The following is a 27,128-nucleotide window of genomic DNA, read 5'->3' as shown; positions in this document are numbered from 1 at the left end:
TGTTTTTTTTGGAGGTGTCGGACATGTTTGTCTATGGGACGAGGGGTGGGGGGGGGGACTCGCCTCTATCGCTGTACTTGAAATAGGGGCAGAAGAATATCAATTATTTCTGCTGATTTGTCACAATATTACCACACAGCACATGAGCCACGCCGGTATTAAAGTACTGCATGCTCCAGGTTCCGCACTGAGCCCATCACTCTTGCATGCGCTCTCGGGGGCAGGGGGGTTCAGGAGGGAATGTGCTGAATTAAGCATGCAAACCTCATACAACTTATGTGACTGGCTGTTTTGAACAAGCTCAATTCGAGGCCATCCAAGTCTTTTTTTTAATTTTTATTTCTCGGATTCAAAATGGACTCAAAGGTTTAACCGAGCCCTCGTTGCGTGAATGACATTCTGATTTCTGTATGCAGAGACACAGATCAGTCTGAGGCATGATGTGGTGCATTAATTGCCATCAGACTGACCCCGGGCCCTGTCTCTGCCTACAGCAAAACTCCATTAGCCAGAGACTTGGAGCTAAAGATCCTCTCAACACTACATCGGCCGATACCATGAGGTCTCGGGACCATAATATGAAATGTATTGAAAATATGTAGTTGATACGATTAAATAAATACAAATATTCTAGTATACAACAGATGTACAAGAATAAAGCATTTGCTTAGCTCACAAATGCCACCTGTCCACTGTATTCTTTTTTTTTTTTTTCTCTTTTTCTTTTGAACACTACAAGGAAGCGGATGACACTCTCCCGAGTATGTCGAGAAATTATTTTACAGCGCCAAGTCTTTGCAAAAGTTTCTTCCCTTTGGAGAGCAGTCCCTTTTTCTTTTTGGAGGAGTACATGTCCAGTGGGGCCCTGATGGGACTGCCGGGCCCCACGGTGGCAGGGCCGGAGCCAGGGATGTGCGGACGCACTGTGGGAGAGGCTGCTCTTCTGGGCGGACCCGATTTTTCCAATGGAACCTAATGGGAGACCCGTAAGGGACAGTTGAGGGTGTTAAAAAGCCAGCCAGCCGTCTGTCACACCTCAGTCACTACTCCCCCTCTTTTAAGTCTTTTCTGTCTCTCAGGGTCACCATAGCTCTGAAGTCTAGCTCCCTGGATGTTGTCCTGCGCACTCAGGTATAGATACACACACACACCCCTCTCCTCCCCCTCCCCCCTCTACCAGGTAGAAACAGCGTTTTGATATGAAGCTATGAATAAGCTACAACACAGAATTTAAGCATGATTCACTCAAACATCGACTAAACTTCCACATCAATGTAAGATGACAACATTTCCCAACAATGACTATCAAAGGCAGGGCAGTTCTTTCTCACATAAACAGATACATTTGCATTTGGGGACAAGTGGGACATATTTATATCACATTCACTTTCCTTCCTCTTAAATATATAGATATATATATAGATATAGATATTTACTGATACAACTGGGTTACAGAGAAACTACTAGTCACTATTCCTTTTCTGTAATCATGAGCTAAAAGGCTCCTTAAAATTGCACTTTTGGGAAGACAGATGGTTAAAGATTCCATTTATATGAGGCTGTATTTATATATATATAGTATGTGTGATTAGAATCAACACGCCAGAACATGTAATATATCAAAATCTTTCGAGTAATTTTATCATGCTGAGTTAAAGTGAGACTAGGCTATGTAACGTCTGAGAAAAAAATAGCACAACTCCTCTATTCACAAGTGTAAAGCTGAATTAATAAGAAAACACACTGTTGCTCCATTCAACACACCAGAGGGTTTGGGCTGCTACAGCTAGTCTTGGTGTGGTATGACCAGTAGCTGGTGGCTAATGTTAGAAAACTTTAGGTAAATATTGCTGTATAATGGACTCTTCTCCACATGTCCAACTGTTACAATAGCTTAGCATCTTAGCATCTAACATGATCCTATAATTACCACTTTACAGCCACAATGTCCAAAGTTCAGCAAAAACATTACATAGTCTCACTTTAAATCAGTAACTCTTCTAGTTGGCAATTTTGTTGACCTTGCTTCACAAACTTGATACGGATTTGAAGCACATAACGCTAACCGATTTTTGTTTTTATTTCATGATCCTCAAAATGAGGAAGAACACATTTTCATCTTACAATTTCACAGTATTCTTTACATACAGAGGAAAAGTATCAGACAGAAACATTAACAAGGGTCCTAAATTTGGCCGGAGCAAAAAAAAAAGCCAACTGACATTAGAGATACTAAACCAAATGAACATAATGTTGACACTTTTCTTTGGGTTTTTGCATAGAATTGGTAGGTATTTTTGTTTTCCTTTACAGGATGCAGCATGTCATACTGCACTGAAAGTAGTCTAAATGTTAGCAGTGCTGTTTTTTTTAAATAACAGAGGGTAATTGTGCAACACCGGCCTTTTAGCTTACCATGAGTTACAGCAGGAGACTTATTTCAGGAGACGGACATTGTCATGTACAACACTCAGAGAAACAACTGAAGATACCATACTTCTTGTCTAATGCATTGGCTAGGGTTACTGTCTCCTACCAACAAACAGCACTGAGTGTTTTAGTGAAACAAACAAGATTCCTAAAACTACCTACAGGTATAGCAGCACTAAAGGAATGTCATATAAAGTGTACATGTTGCATACCAGAAACTAAGGGTACCCATGTCATCTGCATTAGACGAGGGGAGCGTAATCTTGGTATCCTCAGTTGCTCACTTACGTGACGGAAACAGAGCCTTTAAGGTGTGAAATGAACACTCTTCTTCTGTTTTGCCAAGCGGGTGAGGAAAAGAAATAAAAAAAAATATGGTGATGGCATTTCAATAGTTTGCACTATGACAATGGCAAATTAGAACACAAGGAAAGAAATATCTGAATGACACCTATTAATATTTAAACAATTGCATTATTCGTTAAACACAAAAATAACATCACATATTTACATTGTTGTTGTTTTTTTTTTTAAATAATTACTTCTGAAATTATTCTCTGATGGCAACATAGGCTAAGTGACCTACTTTACAAGAAAGCAATATACAAAACAAGGCGTTCAGGAGCAGATACAAAAGTTGTACTACACTAGACTTATCTTTATATAAAATGTTCAAGAATTCATGCATCTGGACTATAGAACATGCTGAGCTACACACTACATAGTTTATCTTCCAGTACATCAAAACTATTTACTCTATTAGAAATTATTTGAGATCAAACACATAATATATTCATAAATCATCTGTTAGAATGCTAAATACGCATGTGCAAAAAAGTGTTAACTGCTGTTTTTCAAGACATGACAGAACAAGTAAAAAGTCACAGGAGCTTACCCCACTCCCCCCCTTCCATTTTACTCTCATTGAGAATTCTTTATAAATACAATATATCCATGTATTACACAATGCAGATCACCCCCACCCCCCACCCAACCCATTTCACAGCAGTAAACATGAAAAATAAAAATACCTCTGTCAAGTATTAGTCTTTAAATATTTCATATTTCTTTTCATAGATCTTAGACATCTACTTATTTACAGCGTAAGTCAGAAATCTCATCGTACTCTGACCAGTGAGACATACACACACACACACACGCACAGACACGAAACTAAAGGAGATAGAGGGAACTGAAAAAGAGTAAATGGATGACATAGGGCTAGTACTGCGAAGGAGCATGTACCCTTTTGGTCTTTATCCGTGCTGGAGTGTCCTGGGGGTATCGAGATGTTGAGTCAGTGAGAAAAACCTCTACATCATCAGGCACTTCTTCTAGAAAATTGGAAGGAACAAGTCCTTTGTGTCCATTGAGCTCGCCCTGAGGAACACACAAGGACAGTGAGACTCCCCCCTGCTGTATGTAGATGTACATGTTGCACCCCAGATGATCAATTTCTCCTCATGCAAATTCAAGCTGCAATAGAGTTAAGAAGTGGGAGGAGCTGCTGGTTCTGGAGGTGTTTTCCCCATTGTAGTTACTTATTCATAGGCAGTGTATTAACCGGAGTAGAAGGGGGTCTGCACGCCCCTAGTTTTGGAGAAGCTTAGCACCTAAAAAGTTTAAGTGTACGCTATATTTAGAACTGCCATCAGACAGCCCTTTCCTTTGGCACTACACTTTCGCAGCTGTAGAGCTTCTGTAATCCCATGCATGACCCGCACTGCATTTTGCTGCAGCAGCAACCAGCTGATCTGTGGTGTATTACAGTTTTTTTTGCTGGCCCCATCCACAGCGGTTCATTCCTTAGCTTCCATGCCAGTACACCTGCCTGCTTCTCCAAACTGGGAGCATGCCGACCCAAATCTACAGCAGGTAATACACAGACTATGGAAAAGAACCTCATACAACCCTACATCAAAAAATGCAGAATATCCCTTTAACCTTACCATTTAAAAAAAAAAACTCTCGTAGTTGCAGCTTGCTATAATGCTCTGATAAACATACTGTACCCTTCCTGTCCAGCATCAAACAGCACACAGACAAAATAATCAACTTCCTGATGAACACAGAGGAGATTTCAGCAACTTTTCTCCATACATTTTTTCTGCACAAGCTATAAACCTTTGACTCTTTATCAAAGCACCATGTTAAGATATTTGCTCTTCTTTTCAACTGATTATTAACCATGATTATTTCTTGTTCATCAAAGCTGTGGCATTGCTCCATCTGTAAGTCATCTACAATTGTCTATGAACAAAATGAAAGAGGCTTTTAGGTCCAGAACCACTCTGAGAACTCTTCCCATTCCACAACTTTATGTGTAAATTTGCACAGATGTGTTCTTATGTAAAACTGTGTTTAACACAACTGTACAGATGTACTGTGTAATAAAGGAATCAAAAGAACAGAGGTGATTAACAGAATTGTTGGAAATAGAAATGTTTAGTACTTACATAGTAAAAGCCATCTTCATCTATTTCGCCAAAGACAGAGATGACGTCACCGGCACAGAAAGTCAGTTCAGCCTGTCAAAGAAGAAAGAGTCTTGAGAAACATTTGGCCTGTTGTACTTTTCTTGTTGTTTACAGCTGTTTAAGGGTGCAGAAGAATTTCCAAAACATCAAATCTATGAGGGTTTGATGAGTTTGAAATGCTGTGCTTCCTTCTCCAAATCAATGTGATGCATCTTAAACACGAGTGTCAATTCAGTCTCAGCAGACGGACTGTTGCAACTATAAATGCATCAAATGTTGGAACTTTGAAGACAGGACTGCAACACACTGGGCACATCTCTCCTACAGGAGTCTCGAGAACACACAAACCAAACATAGCCAATGTACAGTATGTAGGAAACATGTCGACACAAAGACCAAACCGAGGAGGGGAGATGCTAGCTCAGGCAATGCATGAGGGGCTGTATTCATAACCACCAGGGACATAGGGCCGTAGCCCGTTATCCGAAGCCCACCTCCTCCCTCGCACTCCAACAAATGGGGGGGGGGGGGGGGGGGGGGACACCACACAGAGCAAACAGTACCGTACCCTCCTCACCCTCACTCACCTCCTCATTCAGTCTGTGGCCCTCATACTGTGTCGGTGGCAGTGCCAATAGAAAGTTGAGAGTAAGTGAAACCAGGGGAGTGGGGGGGGGCAAAAAAAACAGCACGGGAAAGTACTTTCAATCCTCGCTTACACAGTGCTAACTGTACACTCATTTAGTCTGTGGCTCTCATACTGAGCCTGCGTCAGTGCCAATACAAATTTGAGAGTAAGTGAAACTGGGGTAAAAAAAAAAAACAGCTGACCAATACTGGATTTTTAGGGTCAATGCCAATGCTGATATTAAGGAGTAAAAACATCCTGATATCAATATATCAACCAATACATTTATATATAAAAATATATATATACATAAACCTTTTTTTTTGCCATGATCCCTTAAAAACCCTTGTGAGAAAAATATGTGATGGTGTAATATTTTACCATTTGACAATAAACGTTACTGTATAAAATGACTGGTAAAGAATGGTAAACTTTACTGGCAATTAAATAATTATAAATAACTAACTAAATTAATTATAACTAACAAAATAACAAAAAACACATATAACAAAAAAATTACGTATATATTAAACTTAAATTAAGAAAAAAGATCAAATGTACATTAAATGCTACCTATTTAACTTAAAAAATATCGGCACATATCGGACAACATATAAGCCGATACAGATATATCTGTGATAGGTCAATATCGGCTGACCAATATATCAGTCGGTCTCTAGTGCTCACTATAACTCCTCATTTCAGCTCACCTGTGCACACATGGCTCTGAATCACACCGAAAGGAATCAGGTGACATTCTGGGAAATTCACTTTCTTGCCAACAGTAAAATGAGATTAAACCAACTGCAATGTTTGCCTGGTATGGACCATCTCATTGAACTCTCAGCAAGAGAGAAAATGAGCACATTTCTCAAAATTCTGAACTAATTCTAAGCTTACAAATAGAGGGTTCTTTACTATAGTGCCTATGCACCTCGAATGTTTTGTGCTTTGACTGCTTTTATGCATAATGGTGGTGACAGAGAATGGTCAAGACAAAGTAGATAGCTGGAGCTTATACAGGAGGACAGTACCTCTACATCAACATTAGGGGAGCTCTCTCGGGGGTCGTAGTCATACAAGGCCACCATCCTCCTCGTTGACATCGGATGTTGACGACCGCTCCGCCTGTTCCTCTCTTTGAAGAGGAGAAGTGATCCAAAAAAAAAAGAGAGACATAAGAAAAAGGTTCGGGAATAATGTAAAATATTGGGGGAAATCAGCCACAAATAGTTTACAGATGAGAAAAGGTGGACAGTGTGGAGTGGGGGGGGGCAGTGAGGATGAAGCGGAGAGCAGAAGGAAATTTCAGTGGACACAAACCTCTCTTGGACTTTCTGGACCTGCGATTTATTGAGCGGCCATCTTTGAAACGGTCACAGTTCACTTCACAGGAAAGCATAAAAAAAACATAATTAAGTGGGAAAGAGTAGAGGAAAGGAGAAATGTGTCAATAAGAGAACAGTTTAGTACAGAATAAAGCTGGCCAGATAGACGCAGAAGTAAAAGTAGATAGGAAAATGACTCACCTAACTTCTCCACAGGAGTGTTGAGTGGCAGGAAGCCCTGTTTGAGGAGCTGGCCCATCATCTCGTCATCCTCTGTTTGGATCTCAGAGACCATGTTACAAGGGATCAGGCCAGCTCGGTCTCGGATTTCTGCCCTGTAGAAGCCATCCGTGTCTTTATGCCCAAACACCTAAAGAGACAACAAAGAGTCAGGGGAAGGACAGAAACCATAAAAACCTCGAGTGTTTTGCAAAAGCGTTGGTCTGTATTTAACACCCATCTGTATGTTTTTAGTAGTGTCAAAACATCGAGCCACCACCTTGATGATCTGGCCCTCCTTGAAAGGCAGCTCCTCATCAGCAGCATCGGGGTTTGGAGACATGGACAGGGGGTCATAGTCAAACAGAGCCACAAACACACGGGTCATCTCCTCCAGCTCCGATTCCTCGTAGTACTCCGGGGAGCGCCGTCCCCGCCCGTGCCTGCGTCCGCCATAGCCGTCTGAAACATAGAGGAGGCCTCTGCTGCTACTACCAGCCTTATACAGCCACGCTGGCTGTAGAGGCAATGAGAGCAGAAGATGTCTCTTTGTTAGAGCTGACAGGGGAGAGGGCGATGAGATGCATGTGTGAAAAAAGAGCCAGAGATCGAATGCGATAATTGTCGTTTTAATCGGTTTCACTATATTGCCGTTGCGTTGACGCACTAGAAGCAAAGAATGCTTTTTTACATTATAGGCTCGCTGCTCATAGGAGAGCATGGGTTCTTCGTTCACACATCTCTGCTTGCTGGGCGTGACAGTCACTAAACATCATAGAACACGGCACAACACAGCACAGACAGGAAACACATGTCAAGCAGCTTTTTGGGGTGCAAGGGAAACTGAATGACTGTGCACATCAGGAGGAAACAAGTAACACTGGACTATTGTTCATTGCTGTTTCACTGCCTTATCTCACAGAGGCTGTTTAACATGCATGCTTTCCTGGGATCTGGACATGATGAGGAGAGCATTCCTACATCAAATGCAAGTTTCATGTCATGCTTTTAGGCCACATCTGGAAACACTGCAACAAAAAAAAAGGGCAAAGGGGGCACATTCCTGAGGGAGATAACACATCAAATGCCCCAGCAGTTCTTGGCAACGTAGATATCAGGGACAGTGAGGGGGAAGGGATGACCCTGATATCAGTTCCCCATGCTTCTCATGGATCACCATGTTAAATGTTTCAATGGCAGAAAGAAGTAAGTCTGAATAATGACTCAGACATATTACGGAAAGCAACTGAAATATGCTTTTTGAAAGATGTAAAAAGTGCTTAAGGGTGTAAAACTTGTATGTTTGATTTCGATGACAGCAGCGTTAATGAATGTGCAACTGAGTAATACCAACAATTAGGGCTGGGCAATTAATCGAAAAATAATCGAAACCGACATTTAGAAACTCTAATCGACTTAATCTTGCTCATGTCAATTAATCGTGGTGTTCACTGTTGCCATGACAGTAAAGGTTGCATATCTTTAAGGAATTTGAAAACGTGTCTCCAGTGATCATTTTAATCCAAACCATGATCTTTACATAGTTCTAATCAAGTGGCTTTTGTGCCTAAACTAGACATTAACCACAGCGTCACACCTTAAAACATCATTATTTTCACTCCCTTAAGATACTCATGTGCGAAAATATCACAAAATATGGTGTGAGGGCAGCAGTGTAAAATACAAAACAAAAGAAACTGTGAAAATACATAATTGTTCATCAAGGGTGGTGATAATCGTTCATTAATCGTAATTGAGGTTAAAAGTTCAATTAATCGTGATTTTTGCCATAATCGCCCAGCCCTACTAACAATGCAAGAATGCACTAACTCATCCAATAATGTATCTTTCCTTCTCAATGTATTGTAAACGGGTCATGCAAAATTAAGAGTGAAGAAGGGCGACTGGCCCAGAAAGGTGGGAAGAGAAGGAAAAAGAGGAGGTGGTGGAGAGGCAAGGGAATAGGAGGGCGGGCTAAATTGCATTGGAGTGGGAGAGTGGTCTGGATATGGAGTGGTGAATGGGAAGAGTGGGTGGGTTGGGGTTTCTTGGGATTGAAGGCATAGGAGTACATACAGGGAAGGGATTTTCATTCTCCAGCAACGGGAAAAGTGGCCAGTCTCGTCTTCCCCCGTCAGCTTATTCAGCTAAGCTAAGCTAAGCTAAACAAAAGCAGCTAACTGTCCAGCACAGAACAAAGACCACCATGACATCACTGCATGTGTTCAGAAACGATTCTTGGCCTTTTCTGGCATTGTCAAGGTGAATTGTCATCTTGGAGAGAAGCTGCACCACATACCATATTGATCCTCTGAGGACATAGATCGCCATATCCTTCGCCGAGCTACACTGCCATAGTAAACATCCTCCTTGACGTGTGAGAGGTTCCCCTCACTCCCCTCACTGTTACTGTCCATGGTGATCTCTATAGAAGACACCAATCACAACGTTATGGTCAGAGATCCCCCGCACACACACTCTGCTCTACCACATGGCCCATTCAATCATGCTGAGACAGTAGGATGATGAGGTTGCCCTGAGGTAGGAGGGGGGAGGGTGTACAAGGCAACAGGTTTCACTCTGGAGTCACTGGGTGTAAAACAGCAATGCTTGCACTGTTGCGGGGAGGTCAAATTGGGTGGTCATGTAAAACATGTTAACCCAGAATAAACACAGGCATAGGGGATAACTTTCCTGCAAAACTGCATGTGAACATTTGGCGAATCCAGCTCATGGGGATGGACAGCTACGGGGTGTGCAAACACCCCACAAAAAAGGGTCTACGTGGTTTTTTAAGCTCTATGGAAGAGATGTACAGCTCGGCTCACATGGGTAAGGGATACACATGGTATAAATAGCACAAACATCAGTGGCCCTGCAGGTGGGGATGAGGCGTCTCCTCATGTGTTGACCTCACTAACCAATGGATGGGATGGGCCGTCGCTGAGGGGGGGTGCCGATGTGAACCGGCCTCCTCCCCGAGTGGTCCAGACGATCGGCACTTCCATGTGATGGCGAGTTCCCAATGATCTTTAGAGTAAAAAACAACAAACAAGAGGTTAGACCATTAAACTGCCTGCATTGTAAAGAAACGCTTAAAATCATTTAAAACAATCCCACAATCCTGTTAAAACAACTAAAACACCATAAGAGCAAATGATTGTCTTCCATTTGTACTTAGGGAGGCAAAATAATAGTAAAAAAAAAAATCCATCAAAACAAGTAAATCAAATCAATCCCCAACACAACAACATGGACTGAGGGTTAGGGAGGGTCAGATGCTTAGCTAAAGACCATTTGTTTGGTTTGTTTTGTTCTGTGCATGTCAGCTCCTTAATGAGAAAAGGAAGCAGATGACGGCACAAACGATATAAATGATGAGTAAAGAATAGAGAGAAAGAGCAGATGAGAAGAAGAGTTCAAGTGGACGGATGAGTGTGATAGAGAATGGACAAAGATGTGTTTAGCTGAGCAAAGCCATTACCAGCCTCCGCCTGGGGCTTAGTGTAACAACAATCAAAACATTTAATAAATGAGAAATGATGATGAACCACAGAATGTTTTTTTTTTTTGCTGAAACAAGTGAAAGAGACAAGCAAAGAGATGATGGACTAAATGAGTCACCGCAGGCCAAAAAAGACTTGATCTTTGTATGTGAAGCAATGAGAGAAAAAGAGATGCTGAAATAGAGCTCCAAGCACAAGGTGGAGCTGTATGGCTGCAGCCCTACAGGGTGAGACATGAAGAACGACATATGAAGCTGGCAGCTGGCGGGGAGAAGGCAGGGGAGAAGATAGGGGCAGCACGTCCCCATGCACTGCACAGAGAAACTGCTGCAGCTGGGCTGCTGCTTTCCTTTAAATGGAACCTTTCCCCTCAAAGACATGAGAAGTCAAAACTTAGTTAAATGGCCTTTAGGTAATTAAAAGCTTTACTTTAAAAATCCACCTGACATTCGAAGTACAAGCAAAGTAATTCACACAAAATAAAACATCAAATCAGACCAACCATGAACGTGTGATAACTTGTCATCAAACCAAAAACAAAATGCCAAATGAAATGAAGGGGGGGGGGGGGTAATCATAAAGAAAAACAGACAACAGTAAGAAAACTTAATGGCTGCAGCTTGCTGATGGAAAGTACAGCAGAAAGTCTGAATCACACACCAGCGGCTGGTCCCGGTTGAGCCTGGACAAAGACTGGGCCCTAGCCTCCCTGTGGGGACTGTAATAGACCCTGTCCAGCTCGTTCAGCCTGCCCTCGCTCAGGGCCCCCTCCCTGGAGTAGTTTCGTGGCCTGGCCTCCCGAACAGGCCCAAAGTGCTCTCTGTTCCTAAAGTCACCCGTGTGTACCGACTTGGCTGCAGTCACTGGCCCATCGGAGTACTCCTCCTCCACGCTGCACTGGCGAGTCAGAGTTCTTTTACGGCCCATAGCCAGCGCCCGCCTTTCAACTGGGCCTTCACAGTGGATGATGCGCACAGGCCCTCGCAGTGGGCTCCCGTGCGTATAGTACCCTCGATAACCCCGGCCTAGAGAGCCCTCTTCCTCGCTGCCGCAGTCTAAACCACTGTCAGGACTCTTGGTGTTCTGGCGGTTGGGTCGTCCCAAGCCGCGGTCCTCTGCGCTGTAGCAGTAGCGGCTGTCAGAGAAGCGAGGAGAGGAGCGTTGGCGCTGTAGATGGCGGGAGTTCTTGCCGGGGGTGAGGTGGTTGTGCATGTGAGGATCCTGGGGGTACATCCTCCGCTGAGTGTGTGGCGTTCCGGGCCGCCCGCCATCTTCAAAACACAGGCGCTGACCCATGCAGTCCACGCTGTCCGACTCCTCCTCAGCCACCTCGGGGATGCTGTGGAGACGCTTGCTTCGAAGCGACTTCTGCTTCACCACCTCCCTCTGGAGGTCCCAGCAGTCTCTTTCCTCTGCAAGGTCCTGACGCTTGTAATACGCCTTCAGTCACGACCAAGCAAAGTCCCCCATTTTCACAGTTCAGTTAGTTAGTTCAATTCAAAAGGTTCAGTTTAAATTTGTTTTGAAGGGAAGGTTTGAAAAGTTTTTCGAAGGTTTTAGAACAGGCAGGAAACAACACAGTATGTGAATAGAATAAATGGGAGGGGGGGAAGACAAAATAAAGACAGAATTAGTTATTTGTGGCAATGTAGTAAGACATGCAGTCTCATTCCGTGAGGAGGAAATGGCATGCTCTGAACAGGAATCTGGCTAAAATATGGAGCAATAACTGATAAACTGAGCGTGAGCACAGAGGTTAACTGTGGAAAAGGGAATTTTGCTCGTTAGAAATTAGAAATATCCAAACAAAAGTGTCAGTAACAAGCGGTGTTGGTGTCACTGGTGAGGGTTAAATCAAAACATCAATGCGGATGAAAACAATAAATGAAGCTTAAAAGCCAGAAATGAACAATGTGAAGCTTGAATGAGCAGAAGAACCAGCCACTAAGGATAATAATAAAAATAATAATAGGACACTTCTTTCGCAACAATTCCACATTTGTAACATAGGTAGAATTTTCATCTATGTGCTCACAGGAAACAATAAATGAAGCAAATTCATCTTTAACTTCTCCATCCTGAGCAATATCTAATTCAAGCTTTTATATCATTACTACACACACTTTAAAATACTGATGTTTTTACAGAAATATAAAGGGGGGGGGGGGGGGGGGGGGGTAGATAATGTGCAACAGTTATATACAAATATATAGTAATGACAAAAGATGCAGCATTGGTGTATTTAAAGTAAATTCAAAGTAAATACACCAATAAATAGACCTCATGAACACCACATTACAGCACAGGGAAATTTGCATTGATTTTGTATTGACTTCTGATAGCAGGTCTACTACAATACAGAGCACCAATCAGCCACTAACAATAGCTCTCACTCTGATAACAGTTTGGCTTTACATCCACACATCCCCACTAACAGACCAAATGAAGACAGAATCATGTACTGACAATGTTAACATCTACATTGACAATAGAAAAATTAGACATTAGGACATGACAGACATAAACAAAAGTGAATATTTCCATTTAAGTACTCACTTAAATGAGATTCCCATGTGCACTTAATATGCCATGACCCTTTGATACAGTATATTCAATTTTTCTAATATTTGATTTTTACTTGTAACACTCTTGTGCAGTATCAAAATGCAATAGCAACCAGTAAAAACATTACGCTTCTAGTTTACAGCATTCCCCTCTCGCATGCTGTACAGGTATGTATACATAGACATTCTCATGAGCTCAGCCCTGAATTGATAAAGCGATGCTGGAGGGGCAGGGTAGAGAAGAAGTTTAGGGAGGGGAGGCTGATTCAGCTAATATGAGGCAGCTCAGCCGGGCAAAGCCACGATGGGCATGGTGGTAGAGCCTGTGAGAGAGAGCAGGAACCTCCGCAAATGGCACGACCTTCCCTCCCTTCATCTCCCCTCCCCCGTCTTCCCCCAGCCTTCCTCTGTCCTCCCCCAGGCCGCTACAAGCTGAAGGTGTGCAATATATACCTTTAGGGTGTTGTGAGAGTTGATGCTGCGCCTGCGCCCCTCCTCCAGTTGCATCTCCGAGTAGAGATCTTCCTCGTCCTCCTCCATGATGTCGGACAAGTCTGAACCCCGGCTGCTCTCCGTGTGATACTCCTCACTGTGGCTGTAGTGGTGGTGATGGTGCTGAGAGAAGACAAGAGGAAGTTAACGGAACCAGAGTTTTTGAGTTCAAAGTTTTCTTTTTTTTAATCTTTTCATCTAGGGAACATATTTGACACTGTTATGCCTGATTTTCCCCGTAGCTTACAGTATGGATACATAAGAAAAGCTAATAAATGATTTCCAAAAACCCAAAAAGCAACAGAACCCCCATACGGCTACACTAAGCGCACTAAAATGATGAAGTTGTGCTGCTATGATTCTGCCTGTGTTACCGCTGACTCCACAGAAACAAGTGATGCACACGCTACCTGGCTGAGCACAGCTTGTTGTGTTTTGTGTAAAGTACCTGTCTGCCCAGTTCTGAGCCCCTGAGGAATTCATCCACCGAGGCTCCTCTCCTTCTGGCATGAGGGGAGTCGTAGCCATCTTCCTCCTCATCAGAGTTGAGTGGATGCAGGGTGCTACCCCGCTCACTGAAAATGTTCCTGTTCTCAACCTGGCAAGAGAAATGCATTTATGTTAGAATCATAAAGTGGTCTGAATATGTTTGTATAACATTTGCACAACAATTTTCTACAAGTAAGTTTATCTAGAAACCAAATTCTAAATGTTGAGTTGATGGTTTTTAAAAGTAGCAGATTTTCATATATAAGTGACATAATCTTATTATCCTGACAGACACTTTGACTGTAAAATCATGTTGAGATGAGTATTGTTTATGAAATCCTCACGCACCCTGTTGCCTTCGGCGAACACTCTCTGGGCAGCTTCTCTGGCCATGGCCTTGGCGATGGTGTTGGGGATGGGGACTCCCTGAGGCTGCGGCAGGATCCTCTGAGGAGAGGGTGATCGCCGTGGCTGGAAGTGCGGCGGCTCTAAGTTGGATCCGCGCATGGGAGGCAGCGGAGAGGGGGAGCGCTCCCAGGGCTTGCCTGGCCGCAGGCCCACCTCATGCTCTTTGGTTTCTGGCTCTCTGGCACTTACGAGCGGTTTGGACTTGGACATGGAGTGGCATTGGAAATGAGGCTGGGGAGGAGGAGGAGGAGGAAGAGGGTGGCAGACAGGCTGCGAGTGCGGTTGTGCGTGGGGCAGCGTGTGGGGCTGTGCTCGAGGCATAGGCTGCACCTGGGGCTGGGGGTGATTCGGAGGGTATGTAGATGGGTAAGGAGGGTGAGTTTGTGAGTGTGCTGGGTGGGGCATAGGGTGGGGAGGCGCTGTGGTTCGGTGGGAGAGGCGTGGAGAGCCCAGGAGATTGTGCGGGATGACGGCCACAGGCGAGTCCTGGGACTCTCCTTGTGTTGATAACGTCCTTACAATGACTTCCCTGGCCTCCAGACACTGAATCCTGTTTAACTCCACCGTCACATATTCTGCTGTGGGGTACAAGACCTCTGCTATCTGTATTCACAAAGGAACCAGACAGTCCTTACCAAAGGGCAATTCAGAATGTCAACATGCACAAACACTGTCATCATCTACATGCAGCTCTCATACCTTTACCTTAAAATCTATCACGACAGACAGATTCATAGTCTTGGAGCTCTGACACATAAAATGTTTAAACTTTAAACTATGGTTCCCACTTCAGGCCTGTTTGAGAACAGTCAAATATTAATTTATAGCAAATGTAATACTCTCTGTGGTAATGGGACGCAGTGAGGTCGCACAGTGGTGCCTTTTAAAACTATAAGTGAATCTATGTTTAATTCCTGTCCCTGGGGGCTGAATATCAACATTATATCATTTCTCCAGGAGATGGCAATAGAGCACTACACACAGAAGTCACCGCCGAGGATGGCAAAGACAACTTTTTTCTTTTTTTTTTAAAAGACCTGTATTGCAAAACTCACAGAAAATGACTTGTTCTGACATTTCAGTACCTTTTGTCCCTTTGTGCAAACGGCATAGCCAATCACACTGGCCCCGTTGGAGGTCCCTGCAGGCGTCAGAGGCGGCGGCTTCCATCTGACCTGCAGGACCCCAGGCGTCTGACCACACTGGACCTGCACCTCCTGGGGAGGGAGAGGGGGCCCTGGGGAGCACAACACACATACTGTATAAGAAGAGGAAGAAAGACAAGTTCAACAAAGGCTGAACCATTTCTGCCTATTTGATCAAAAAATAATGTGCTGACCTCAGTACAAAGCACATTCCATAACCTTTTCACTGTGGTATGAAATGAGGATTTTCTCATGTGGTGGAAACTGTATTACAGTATATGTCTTGAAATATACAGCTTTACCTAGAGGTATCACAATACACAATGTATACTAAAAGGAATTAATTCAATTTAACCTGGAAAAAAATGAACATAAATTTAGAATATTTCAAGTATTTCCTCTTATACTGCAAAAGACAGTTGGTATGAGCTATGATACAATGAGACGGTGACAGCAACTTGAACATTCACTCTATTTGAATATTGCAATCAGCAGGATGATTTTGTTGTATTTATGCTCATCTCTGTGCAGGTTCATGGTGTGTGTCCCGAGGTTTATTCACACAGGGCGCAGGCATTAACGCTGGTTGAAAAAGGAATGTTTGCAGACATTCAGCCATCAGTGTGTGCACGGCAATATCCTGTTGCCAGATTCTCACCGATAATATTGTATAGACCATTAAAAAAAAAAGAAACACAGTTTGCTTTTTCCACAATCTGTCAGTGCTGCCTGCATACTAAACAACATACCCATCTGTGCAGTGCTGCTGCTCCCCTGCAGTCACACAGGGAGAGAGGCTGAGCAGATGCAGTCAGCAGTATCTCCAAGCTGCAACGTACAGCTGTGTGTGTGTGTGTGTGTGTGTGTGTGTGTGTGTGTGTGTGTGTGTGTGTGTGTGTGTGTGTGTGTGTGTGTGTGTGTGTGTGTGTGTGTGTGTGTGTGTGTGTGTCTCTGAGAATTTGCATCAAATGCGATCTTAATCATATTTATACGCCGGCTGCCAGCAGACAACACACAGAGTCTTGGAACAGCAGCGGTGGCTGTTTGGAGATTTCATATCCTCCTGTCATATTTAAACTACGCCCGTCATAAGAAAACAAGCTCCTCTGAGGACTGAAATGAGTGTTTTAATGAATATTTCAGTGCAGCTACTTTCATTAACGCTGGACACAAACGACAGACACAGATTTTCAGGACAGGAAGGAAACTGGAGGCTGCTCCTTAGTGACTAATATAAATAAAAATGTTGTATCGCAAGGAACTAATGAAGCCACTTGTTTGAAGAATGGTATGCAGAGTGTGAAAGCCTATTAAAGTGCCTCCAGACACTGTCCTCCTTATTGACAACAGCCGTCCACCACAGACACTGAGACTATTTCAGACGCCTCTAATTAACATGTTCAATAGATGGATCATTTAATGAACTCTCAGCATGTGAGCTCGTCAGCTGCCAGCAGAAAATGTCAATTCAAACTTCAGTCCCGCTCCCTCTCTGTCCTTCTATTCCCTCTCTTTCATCCTCTTTGCTTTAACTTACATTATTATATTATTTTTCTGCAGTGGGGTATTTGTCTGTAATTTTAGAATTGCTGCCCTCAACTATACATATCTCAACTGTATTTTAACTGCGCCTTGTCTATCCATTGTCTACTATAAGAATCACTCTCATTATATTCTCACTTAAAAAGATTTCCAATAGCAAGAGAGTCAGGCTGCGAGACCCAAGTTAGTGCTGGCAGCAGCGAAGCATCAACAAGCCTCATGGGAGAGAAAAATCCAACAGATCATAGCTCATTTTTTACACTAATTTGGCTTTGAAAGCCTGTCGTTTCCAGTGTTATGTAGCTGTGCTCTGCTCTTGGATGTGTTTCCCACTGCACTTTTCTTTTTTTCTTTTTTTTGTTTCTACCATGCATGTCTCTTATCGCAGTCATACACACAAATCCTTCGGGCAGTCTAAAAGTGGCTGGGGAAAAAAATGAAAACGGCTGAGATGTTTGTCAGGTTTGTAAATGTAATGGGCTCGCAGCGTGTTGCTGGGTAAATAAATAAGATTGTTGTGTGGGATGTAAATTATCAGATGGCTTTCATTGTGGATTATCAGATGACTTTGAGACAGAACAGAGTATTAGACTACAAGAGAGGCAATCAGATTGGGGTGCTAGAGAACAACATTTCCTCTTAATAATAAATACAACTTTCATAGAAAATACAACCAGACACTACTTACAAAAAAGTCACTGAATTGCTGTCAAGGACATAATTTCCTCTGGGAAGCAAGGGACCTGTCCTCTTCACACTGAAACACACTAAAATCTATCTAAACAGTGTCGTCTGACTGTCCAGCTCTCAAAATCTAGATGAGGGATCTTTTAAGTTCTTGGTACATTCATCAGAGTCATCTTCAGTTATTACGGTGGGTGCACAGCAATTACCTTTTACCATTTACAATTATACAATTATGCCTACACCAGCAGAAAGTGCTCTGAGGGTTATTTTCGCCCTGCTTATTACCTCTCAGGAAACATACAGTCTGCACTATGTTATTGGTGGAGGTCGATGGAGCAGCATGCAGCCTAAGAGGAAGACTACAGACACTATTAAGGGCCAAAAAACACGTCACCTTCACATGTTGCATGTTTTTTCGGGAAAAAAGTTTAATCTCTAAAATCTAAATGAAAAGAGAGATTAACTCTGTTTTCATTTATAGGTGATGTTTTCCATAAAGAAAAAAAAAGCTGATTGAATTGAACATCAATCATTAAAGACAAGGCAACAATACACAGTGATCTTTGTAGTAAAGATGGAAATACAACATTTTTTAACATACAGTTATTGTTAGGGTTAATGCATTAATAATACAGCAATTTATTGTCCACTGGATTAGGGACGTTATGCAGAACGTTAAACTGGAAAAGATCAGATGTACCCTCAACGGTTCCATCAACAAATTCTACAAAACCTGGGACCCTCTAATAACTTATGTGAACAATTTACCTGGTCTGGAACTGGAACTCTGAACATTTACACCTGCCCTTAGACAGTCTGTGATAAGGAATGTTAGGTGCACTTGGTTTTTTTGTTTTCTTTTTCTTGTCTGTCCATTGTCTGTGACAAGTTTGTCAGGTTGATTTTGGGTTTGGTCTGTTTTAGTTTTTTGTATTGGGATTGTTTTTCTATGGTTATTTGTTAAACAGAAAATATGATTGTTTTATATGTTAATTGGAAAATTACAAATAAAGTGTTTAAAAAAAAGAAAAGAATAATACAGCAATTTGCATAGCATTTTTGCTCAGTGAAAGCGCAAAACCAATTAAATTATAATCTGTTTTTTCCTAGATTGATATAAATCTATATAAATGGGGGAAATAGTATTAAACTTGTTTAGGTTCAAGAGCATGTGACTTTATTGTGTCCCCTCCAACCTACACCCTTAATTACTGTGTTAAACTGAAGAGATAAAAGTCAAAATGTGACTAACGTTTTGGAGGCTGACCTGTAGGCTGAGTGCAGAACTCCACAGAGATTTCCCTTTTGTCCCTCTGATCCATTGGAAGCTGCCAAGGCACCTGATGCGGCTGCGCCGCAACCTTCACCTTGTGAACCGTCACGGGCTTCAGGTTTAAGAACTTGTACTTGTACCCCCCAGCCTTGACCATGTCGTACTCCGCACCGTTGAGGAAGATGGTGTGACTGTAGTTGCTGTTGCTGGGCATCCAAGAGAGCTCAGCAGAGGCCTGCGTGATGCTGTCCACACGCAGGTAGTAAGGTGCCACCACCACATCCTTTCCCACGAGCAGAGTGCACCGGAGCTCGTCTGACGGGCCCCGGTCTGTGATGCTCTGCACCGAGATCCGGTAGGTGTTTGTGGCTAAATTGAGCTTCTCAATAAGAGACTTTGTCCTGCCCCCGTAGGGGACACTCATGCGCACCTCCTTATCCACCAAGACATTGTAGCCACTGATGGAGCCCCAGCCCGGTGGGACCACAGGAGGATCCCAGCCAATAATCACACTCTTGGCCAGTTGTTTAATCAGGTTGATGCGGCGGGGATAAGGCACAATGTCTTCACCGATCTCGTCAATGCTGACATCCAAAGTTCCTGTCCCGTTGCTGGAAGAGCCTAGGAGGTCCATGCCCAAGCTGCTGGTGCTTAGACAGTCTAGTTTACTGTCAGACAGCAGGCTGCTTATGCCTGTCCCAATTCCTGTGCTGACCCCCAGTCTCTGAGTCCCCAGGCTACTGTGGTTGAGGTAGCCAGGTTCTTTAGCCACTGTGTCCCTGTGTTGGACGGAGGGTGTCTCCTCATCTTGGACAAAATCCACAAAATTAGAGGGGACAAGCCCCCGCTGTCCATCCAGCAGCTCTCCTGAGAAATTAAAGGGAGAAGAGATAGTTGGCAATGTGGTGATATTTAAAGATGAGGAGGGGAAATAATAAGGGATGCCAGACCTTCATAAAAGCCATCCTCATCCATTGTCCCGTAAACGTAAAGGTATTTCCCTGCCACAAGGGGGAGCTCTGCCTCAGGATGCTCATTGGGCCCATCATAAGGATTGTAACTACAACAAAAAACAACAACATTTGGTTGTAAGTTATATATTTTACAAATATTTAAAAACATTCTTACGTGTAATATTTTATGTAAAAACTGCAGTTCCCTAATATGTATATCAATACAAATATTTGCAGAGTGCTGCTTTGAAAATATGAGGTTTGTATCAATGGCTTTTATTTCTTTACTTAGGTTTTTTACAAATATGAGAGCTGAGGACCAAGTGGGTTGAAAGCTCTGGCCCCGTTTGACACATTTGTGCTCTGAGGATTCCAATTATTTATCAATAAATCTACCTAAAATAATTTAAATAAGGCTCAGAAAAAAAGAAAACAAGCTTAATGTTAATGCTGTAAATAGAAGGTGAATAATATATTTTGAGTTTATTAGATAAGATACATACCTGTACCGAGCAATGCACAGACGAACCTTTCCTGTGAACCTCGGTTTAGATCTGGTGGTTGAGCGGAGCTCTTTGTCCATCTAGAGAAGGAAAATAACGCACCAATATCTCATTTTCAACATCAACATGCTCCTTCGCCATCTTTTCATTTGGACATTCACCTTATATTAAGAGGGTTATATAAGGTTAAGTATGCTTTCTAAATTATTTTGCATCTTGTGAATAAAGAGGCTACTGAACTCAACGTTGAACTGAACGTTTTGTATAAAAATGTCAAGATGTTCAGAGACAAACTGAAAAAGTGCTGAGGTCACTACTAAACAATTGAAAAAGACGAAAAAAGCACAATCCATATGGTATTTCTTTCATTCCAATTTTCATCTCCCGCGGACTAAAAACATTTTGCATCAGTGGTCAGTCCCAAATATTCAGCCTGAATGGGTAAAACCAGGAGGCCTCATGCATCCCTGCTCAGTGGATTTTCTCTTGTTCAACCCAAACACATTACTCAGATTAAAATGAAGCAGCATTTTTTTTCAAAATTGTGACAAAGGATTTTATTTGGGTAAACAGGTCAGCATAAAGCATTATAACATTATTCAGCTTCAACTTTATTACAACTAATGTTGCTCTATATACTAGTGTTACTGTACGGTTGTCATGCAAAGTGGAGTAAATGGAGAAATGAGCCATATGAGATTCAAATGGGCACTATCTGATACCTCAGAGAGGAAAGCCCGTGCTGGGCTGCTGGCTCGAGTGCGAGTGAGGAATGTTGGCTTGACAGAGAGGAGCTCGGGCTTGTCTGAGCTGATCTGGAGTGGTCGAATGAACTCGGATATCAAAGATCTGCTGGTTGGAGCCTCATTGCCTGTAGAACAAACAAAGTTTCTTGTCAAATCCTCAAATGACAATCTAACAGAACTAATAGACCAGTCTAATCATATTAATAGTTTGGAGTCCATCCACTAAAGTACCAAATATTTCAAATTCAAAAAGAGATAAAGAATAGAAAAAAAGTTTTGAGAAATCTACACTGCTTCAAAAATTTAAAAAACACTTGAAACTTTCAGATATTGCACAACTTGTGCATGCTGAAGAGTATTTTAATCATTTAAAAGGTTCCTCTTATTTCAGTCTGCAATTATTTGTAATCCTAGGAAATAAATCAAAACCTCATAATGTAGCAGGAGCTGAACGATACATACCACCGTAATTAATGAAGCATTTGTGTATTCTCGAAAACAAACAGAGAACAAGTTTAGCCAGCTAGAGGCTATTTCTCACCATGATTGATTATTTCATTAACAGTTAGTGTTTACTACAAATTCAGTCAGAAGCCTTTACCTCCAGACTTCTAATTTCTGCTGTGTTCAGCTACACCGCTCTGTGCTAATGTCAGGCTATTGTACATAAAGTAAAATGACTTGACTTAAGTCTGAAATGAGATCTCAACCACTTGAAAATGTGACCCCTTACATTATAGAATACCTGTTATACATTCATATTTTAGTTTGTTTGCTATATTCTTATATTTATTTTAAAGTACAAATGAATGCGTTGAAGATACTGTGATGTACCTTTTCCTATGGGGGCAGCCAGTCCATTGAGGAGCTGGGATAGGGATTTGTTGGGCGACCCGGGAGATTCACATAAAGTTATGGGTTCAGTGCTGAGGATATCAAACTTCCCAGCCTGGAGCCGGAACTTCTCCAGCTCTTTTGACAGGAGGTTGAACTGCTCACTCTGAGTCCGACATTTCTCCTCCAGCTCGCGCACTTTGGCCTGATGACGGTGAGGGAGAAGAGTAGCGGCGAGAGTTGAGAGTGAGAGAGAGAGAGATAGACATACAGACAGACAGGGAGAGACAGGATGAGGGAAACATAGGAAAACAACAGAAGAGAAAATAAGAAAACCACGGGACGCAGGACTGGATTTTCTGCACACAAAAATACACAAGTACACACATATGTACAGTAGGTACGATGCTATACGTCGACTGTCCACACACAAATAGAACATGGAATGAGATTTACTGTAGGATGTGGGTCAGTCATCACAGAGAAAAACATCCTGAAATGACTTTTTTATGCAGCTACTACTGACAGTAAAGGATAGAAAAAAACACATGCACGTCTACAGCAAATACTAATAATTCTGAAAATGAAGAAGCTCCAACGTATTATGCAAACCCAAACCACACCGTGTTTTCAGAGCAGGAAACTTCATTGCCGGTCTACAGTAACACTGTAAAACATACTTGTTTGGGCAGGTGCAATGGAAATTCCAGGTGCTAGACCATAATTTCTTCACTTGAATAATAGTTTGTTGACATCAACTCCTCAATCTGAACCAGAGATACTCTAAAGGTCGCTGCAGCTGCCGTGGAATTTTTGTTTTAACACCGCCCAACACATAGTAATGCAATGTCGCTACTACTGTACTTTCTACGCTGCTCTGTTAAAACACTTCCATGCACATGTTGCTTCACATAAACATGCTGTTAGGAGAGGAGCGACGGAGGAATTCCTGCATTTGTCGACCAGAGTTAGTGTATTAACACAGAGAGGAATTAGTTGTAATAGTGTCATACATCTCTGTTCTGTATGGCAAGTTAAACACATGCTGGATAACATTAGGAACATGCGAGAAAAAAGGATCACATTTATCATAAATCTACTGTAAATTCTATGTAATCAATATACAAAGATCATATCTAATATCTATGTAATCTAGAAGAAAGGCTTCAAAAACTTTAAAACATAAAAACTTTAAAAACTTTTTTTGCAATTTACTTTACAGATAAAATACATTTACTGCCTTTATTTATTCGTCTGGTGCTTTATTTGTTTGCATATAAAAAAAAAATGCTTTTAACAACTTTAAAAAGTTATATTTGAACCCCACACTGTGATGATGGGCTTTGATTATGTGGAATTGAGGTCGGTTAGTGGAGCCCCAGGCAGCCATCATTAACTTGCATCAATGCATATTCTTGAAACTCAATTTTACGAGTGGAATCTTTTTCATCAATTGTTTAGCAAGTATAGCTGACTTTTTCTTTATGATCAAGAGAGGGAGACCTCCACTTTACACTGTCAATCATGTTCCAGCCTGTCAAAAAGGCCTCCAACACGTGAGTTAGCTTCAATGGATAATGGAAACAGAGCTGAGTGGGGAGTAAAAACCCAAGGAAAAATCACTCTGAAGCTGCTCTGAGTAGCTCTGAAAACCCAAAAGCAAATGCTTCACATTAGATCAGCTCTTAATTGATGTACGCTTCATGTTACGTTTTGAGTATCATTTGTATATTCATTATCTTCATCCTCAATAGACGACTTAGATCTGGATGAATAATTCTGTTTGCGATGTGGCGTTACAGTATCTTACCTCCAGTACATCGGGGCACTGTATACCCTACTGACTATACTTGGAAAGGTGTAAAAAAATATCAAGTAAATAAATAAAAACATTTCTGAAATACCTGCATGCTGTCCAAGTGGTTCTGTATAAGCATAAACACACACCCATACAGTGAAAAGAGATGTAGGAAAGAAATAAAGCACAATTACACATGTGATCACTCATACACATCTTGAAAGAAAAGCACTCTTTAAACTACCCTCAGCTTTGACACTCACGCATACGAATCACTTTATTACAATGCTAATAGGAAAATGAAATAATAGATAGTGAGCATGTGTGAGTCAGGCTATTTACACGACTCTGTAAATGTGTAGTTCATAAGTCAATTAGCAGTATTTTGAGAGGAAATTCATACATCCAAGCCAAGGATTTCTAAGTTGATGCATGAGAACAGCAGGAAATGGCTTTAGGTATACATAGGTCTGCCCTGGGGGCTGACTAGTCCCTTTTCCTCAGGCAGCAGCCACATAAACACACTCACCCCATCCCGCCCAAACATCAACCCCACTCCACCCCCAGAGTCCAGACGCTCACCTCTAACAGATGGACAGCGCCTTCATGTTCCTTTTTAGCCTCAACCTGAGCCTGGGAAACACAGGGTGCAGCGCTTCAGTTCAGTTTCATTTATGCCGCAGTTTAGTTGCAGTTCAATACACCAAAGAAAGGGTGAAAATGGTTGAAAAGAAAGCCTCTGTTTCCATTCACATTCCCCGATGCTTTGAAAACTTACTAGCAAATTCTTTCTTTTTCTTGTATTTAACATTACCAGCGTCTACATTTTTGGAAAGGCAAGGCACAACTTTGCAGCCTTTCTTATACCATTTTCACCTTTTACTGCATATTTTATGTGCTTTTCATCCTAATTAACTGTCAAAACAATGTGTTATGCAACATGAAACAATTGTGGGCATGCAAGACAGTTCATACAGCATAATCAAGAGGGCATTTGTAAGTTAGTTTAGTACACTTACCTGAGAAGGGTCTGTCTAAACCAACACCCCACACACACATTTAGATTTTTATTCTTATATCTGGCACAAAAATGTGTCATTTCATTCCCATCTTGATTTTCTCCAGTCTCCAAATTGAAAGAGGCTTCGCATTTGTAAATACAACATTTAGCTGAAACAGTTAAGCCGGCAACACTTAATTACCAACAGCACTCTACAAGCAGAAAACAGTATTCTCCAGCAAATACAATGTCAAACGGCATCCCTCTACGAAATATGTGGAGCAGTATAATAGGTGCGAGGGAGAAGAATGGGAGAGACAAGTTGCTTGGCCTTGGAGTATATACAGCTTTTTTTTCTCTCAGATTTCTCAAACAGCTTGAGTCTGAGACCTGATTTACTGTTATGTAAACTGTCCTGACATTGCAATCCCACGTACCTCGTACTGTGACTGAAACCAGTGCTGACATATATTTGTGGCTGCAGTGCATCGCAGTGCAGGTCTCTTTATATAGCGGTAACTTAAACAGTGTTTCCTGTATCATGTCAGAATGCTTGTTAAAGCCATGTTTAATAATACTGGCCTAGATTCAGATTCTCTGCAAACAAAAATGATTTTAAACAAGAATTATGTTCCGACAATAATAAATAAATAAATCCAGTGCATTCAAGGGGAATAAGGGTTGGGCGTTATAGAACAACTCAACTGTATAGAAATGTAGCATAACACACACAATTTTTCTTTTGGGAACTAGAAACATCTGTTGAGAAAAACAAGTGTTCCACATGAATATGAAGAGCATCTGTGGACTTTACAATTTCATAAATCTACTTTGCAGGCAATTAATTTAGGAGAATGCAGAGAGCAGCCAGTGTCTGAAGGAAGATAAGGCAGTAATGAGCTTCTGCTAATGAGAGAAAAAGCTGAGAACTCTCCCTGTGAAAGGCTGACTGTGAAGTTAGAGCAACACTGCAGCAACAGCAACACAGGGTTGCACACGCACTGTTTCTGGAGAAGGCATTGGTGACAATTCTTATCACGTTCACACTATCAGCAATCTCAGACATTGCTGGGCTTGCTTTGACATTACAGTCAGCTCCGGCGCTCAGAAGAGGAAGCCCAACCATCAAATGGCCTCGGCCAGCATTTTTGTTTGAGCGAGCCTCTAAAAAGTGTCATATCTACTCTGGGATTTGAATGTTTGATTTGCTCGCTGGTAACAAACAAGAGGAGTGCTCCTGGAATGTTGAGCACTCAGGGTTTGGAGAATGATAGACAGCTGAAGGATGGGGTTAAGTAGATAGCTCTAATAGTGCCAGTGATGAAAATGTTGAGAGAGGTGAGTGCTACAGCCTATGGAGAGTGCTACTCTGAAGTTGAAGTTCACCTTTGTTGGACTTGTATGTATGGCACCGGCGCCCGACAAAAAGCTCTTTGACCCGTGACGTGGGCACTGACTGGGCAAACAAGAAAGCCTGACCCTCTGGTGCTGTTAGTGTTATGTAACCTGAGTTCCCTTACCTTCTGAAGAAGGTCAATCTCCTGCTGCTTTGCATTGAGTACAGCCAAGGCCTGCTCATGCTCCAACTCTAGCTGCTGCCTCCGCTCCGCAGCCTCTCGCATATGCTGTCCGCAGGGGGTGCAGGGGTGGAGAGCCGGGGAGGGAGGATGGTGGAGGGGGAGGCATAAAGAGGGCTGCTGTTAGTGGAACTAAAATCCAACGGCACGGAGCCAACACAAAATGCATCTCCAGTTTTCTACTCCACACTCAAGAGACAACACAGGTGTTACTTGTGCACACACACGTCACACACACAGAGGCTGGTTAACAGTGTACTGACCTTTAAACCCTTCAAAACAAGAAGAGACATAAACTACGCCACAGCATATGCCACGTGACAACAGTTTATGTCAAATGATCCGCAGCTGAGATCAGATCAATTTTTTTTTGCACAAAAGGTGCTTATGGATGAGGACTAGAGATGCTTTGCTGTGTGAACAAAAAAACTACATCAATCCACAGTCAGGTTTGCTGCCCCCTTTAGGTAACATAATACCTGTTAGAAGTCTTGTTACTGGGACTGTTTGAAAAGCTGTCCTCAGCAAT

The 27,128-nt window shown here is 42.3% G+C and overlaps 1 protein-coding gene across 4 annotated transcripts; it reads right to left on the bottom strand.

Moving 5' to 3' along the window:
- Positions 1-774: 774 nt before the first annotated feature.
- rimbp2b (RIMS binding protein 2b) lies at positions 775-26,644 on the bottom strand. Of its 4 annotated transcripts, none has more exons than XM_062417378.1 (19): positions 26,543-26,644; positions 24,605-24,655; positions 22,225-22,429; positions 21,367-21,515; positions 20,645-20,724; positions 20,139-20,248; positions 19,183-20,055; positions 15,627-15,778; positions 14,931-15,144; positions 14,482-14,747; positions 14,093-14,242; positions 13,606-13,767; positions 10,004-10,112; positions 7,363-7,544; positions 7,065-7,233; positions 6,570-6,673; positions 4,887-4,958; positions 3,676-3,810; positions 775-972 (listed from the first exon to the last, which is right to left on the bottom strand). In XM_062417378.1, the coding sequence occupies exons 1-19, from the start codon at positions 26,642-26,644 to the stop codon at positions 775-777; spliced, it is 3,483 nt and encodes a 1,160-aa protein (XP_062273362.1). The 4 variants fall into 4 exon arrangements, with proteins under 4 accessions (XP_062273362.1, XP_062273363.1, XP_062273364.1 ...); XM_062417379.1 differs by lacking the exon at positions 775-972 and adding an exon at positions 2,737-2,763; XM_062417380.1 differs by lacking the exon at positions 775-972 and adding an exon at positions 2,737-2,760.
- Positions 26,645-27,128: the final 484 nt, after the last annotated feature.

The sequence above is a fragment of the Scomber scombrus genome, chromosome 4, assembly GCF_963691925.1.
Source record: "Scomber scombrus chromosome 4, fScoSco1.1, whole genome shotgun sequence".
Classification (NCBI taxonomy): Eukaryota; Metazoa; Chordata; class Actinopteri; order Scombriformes; family Scombridae; genus Scomber; species Scomber scombrus.
The sequence above is the reverse complement of the archived record's forward strand: the minus strand, read 5'-3'. Positions and strand labels throughout refer to the sequence as shown.

Coding starts and splice junctions, on each gene's coding strand:
- rimbp2b (XM_062417378.1), bottom strand. CDS start 26,644: ATGCGAGAGGCTGCGGAGCGGAGGCAGCAGCTAGAGTTGGAGCATGAG. Junction 7,545..10,003: donor ACGGCCCATCCCATCCATTG/GTTAGTGAGGTC, acceptor TCTATGTTTCAG/ACGGCTATGGCGGACGCAGG. Junction 973..3,675: donor CACGGATAAAGACCAAAAGG/GTACATGCTCCT, acceptor GTCTCCCATTAG/GTTCCATTGGAAAAATCGGG.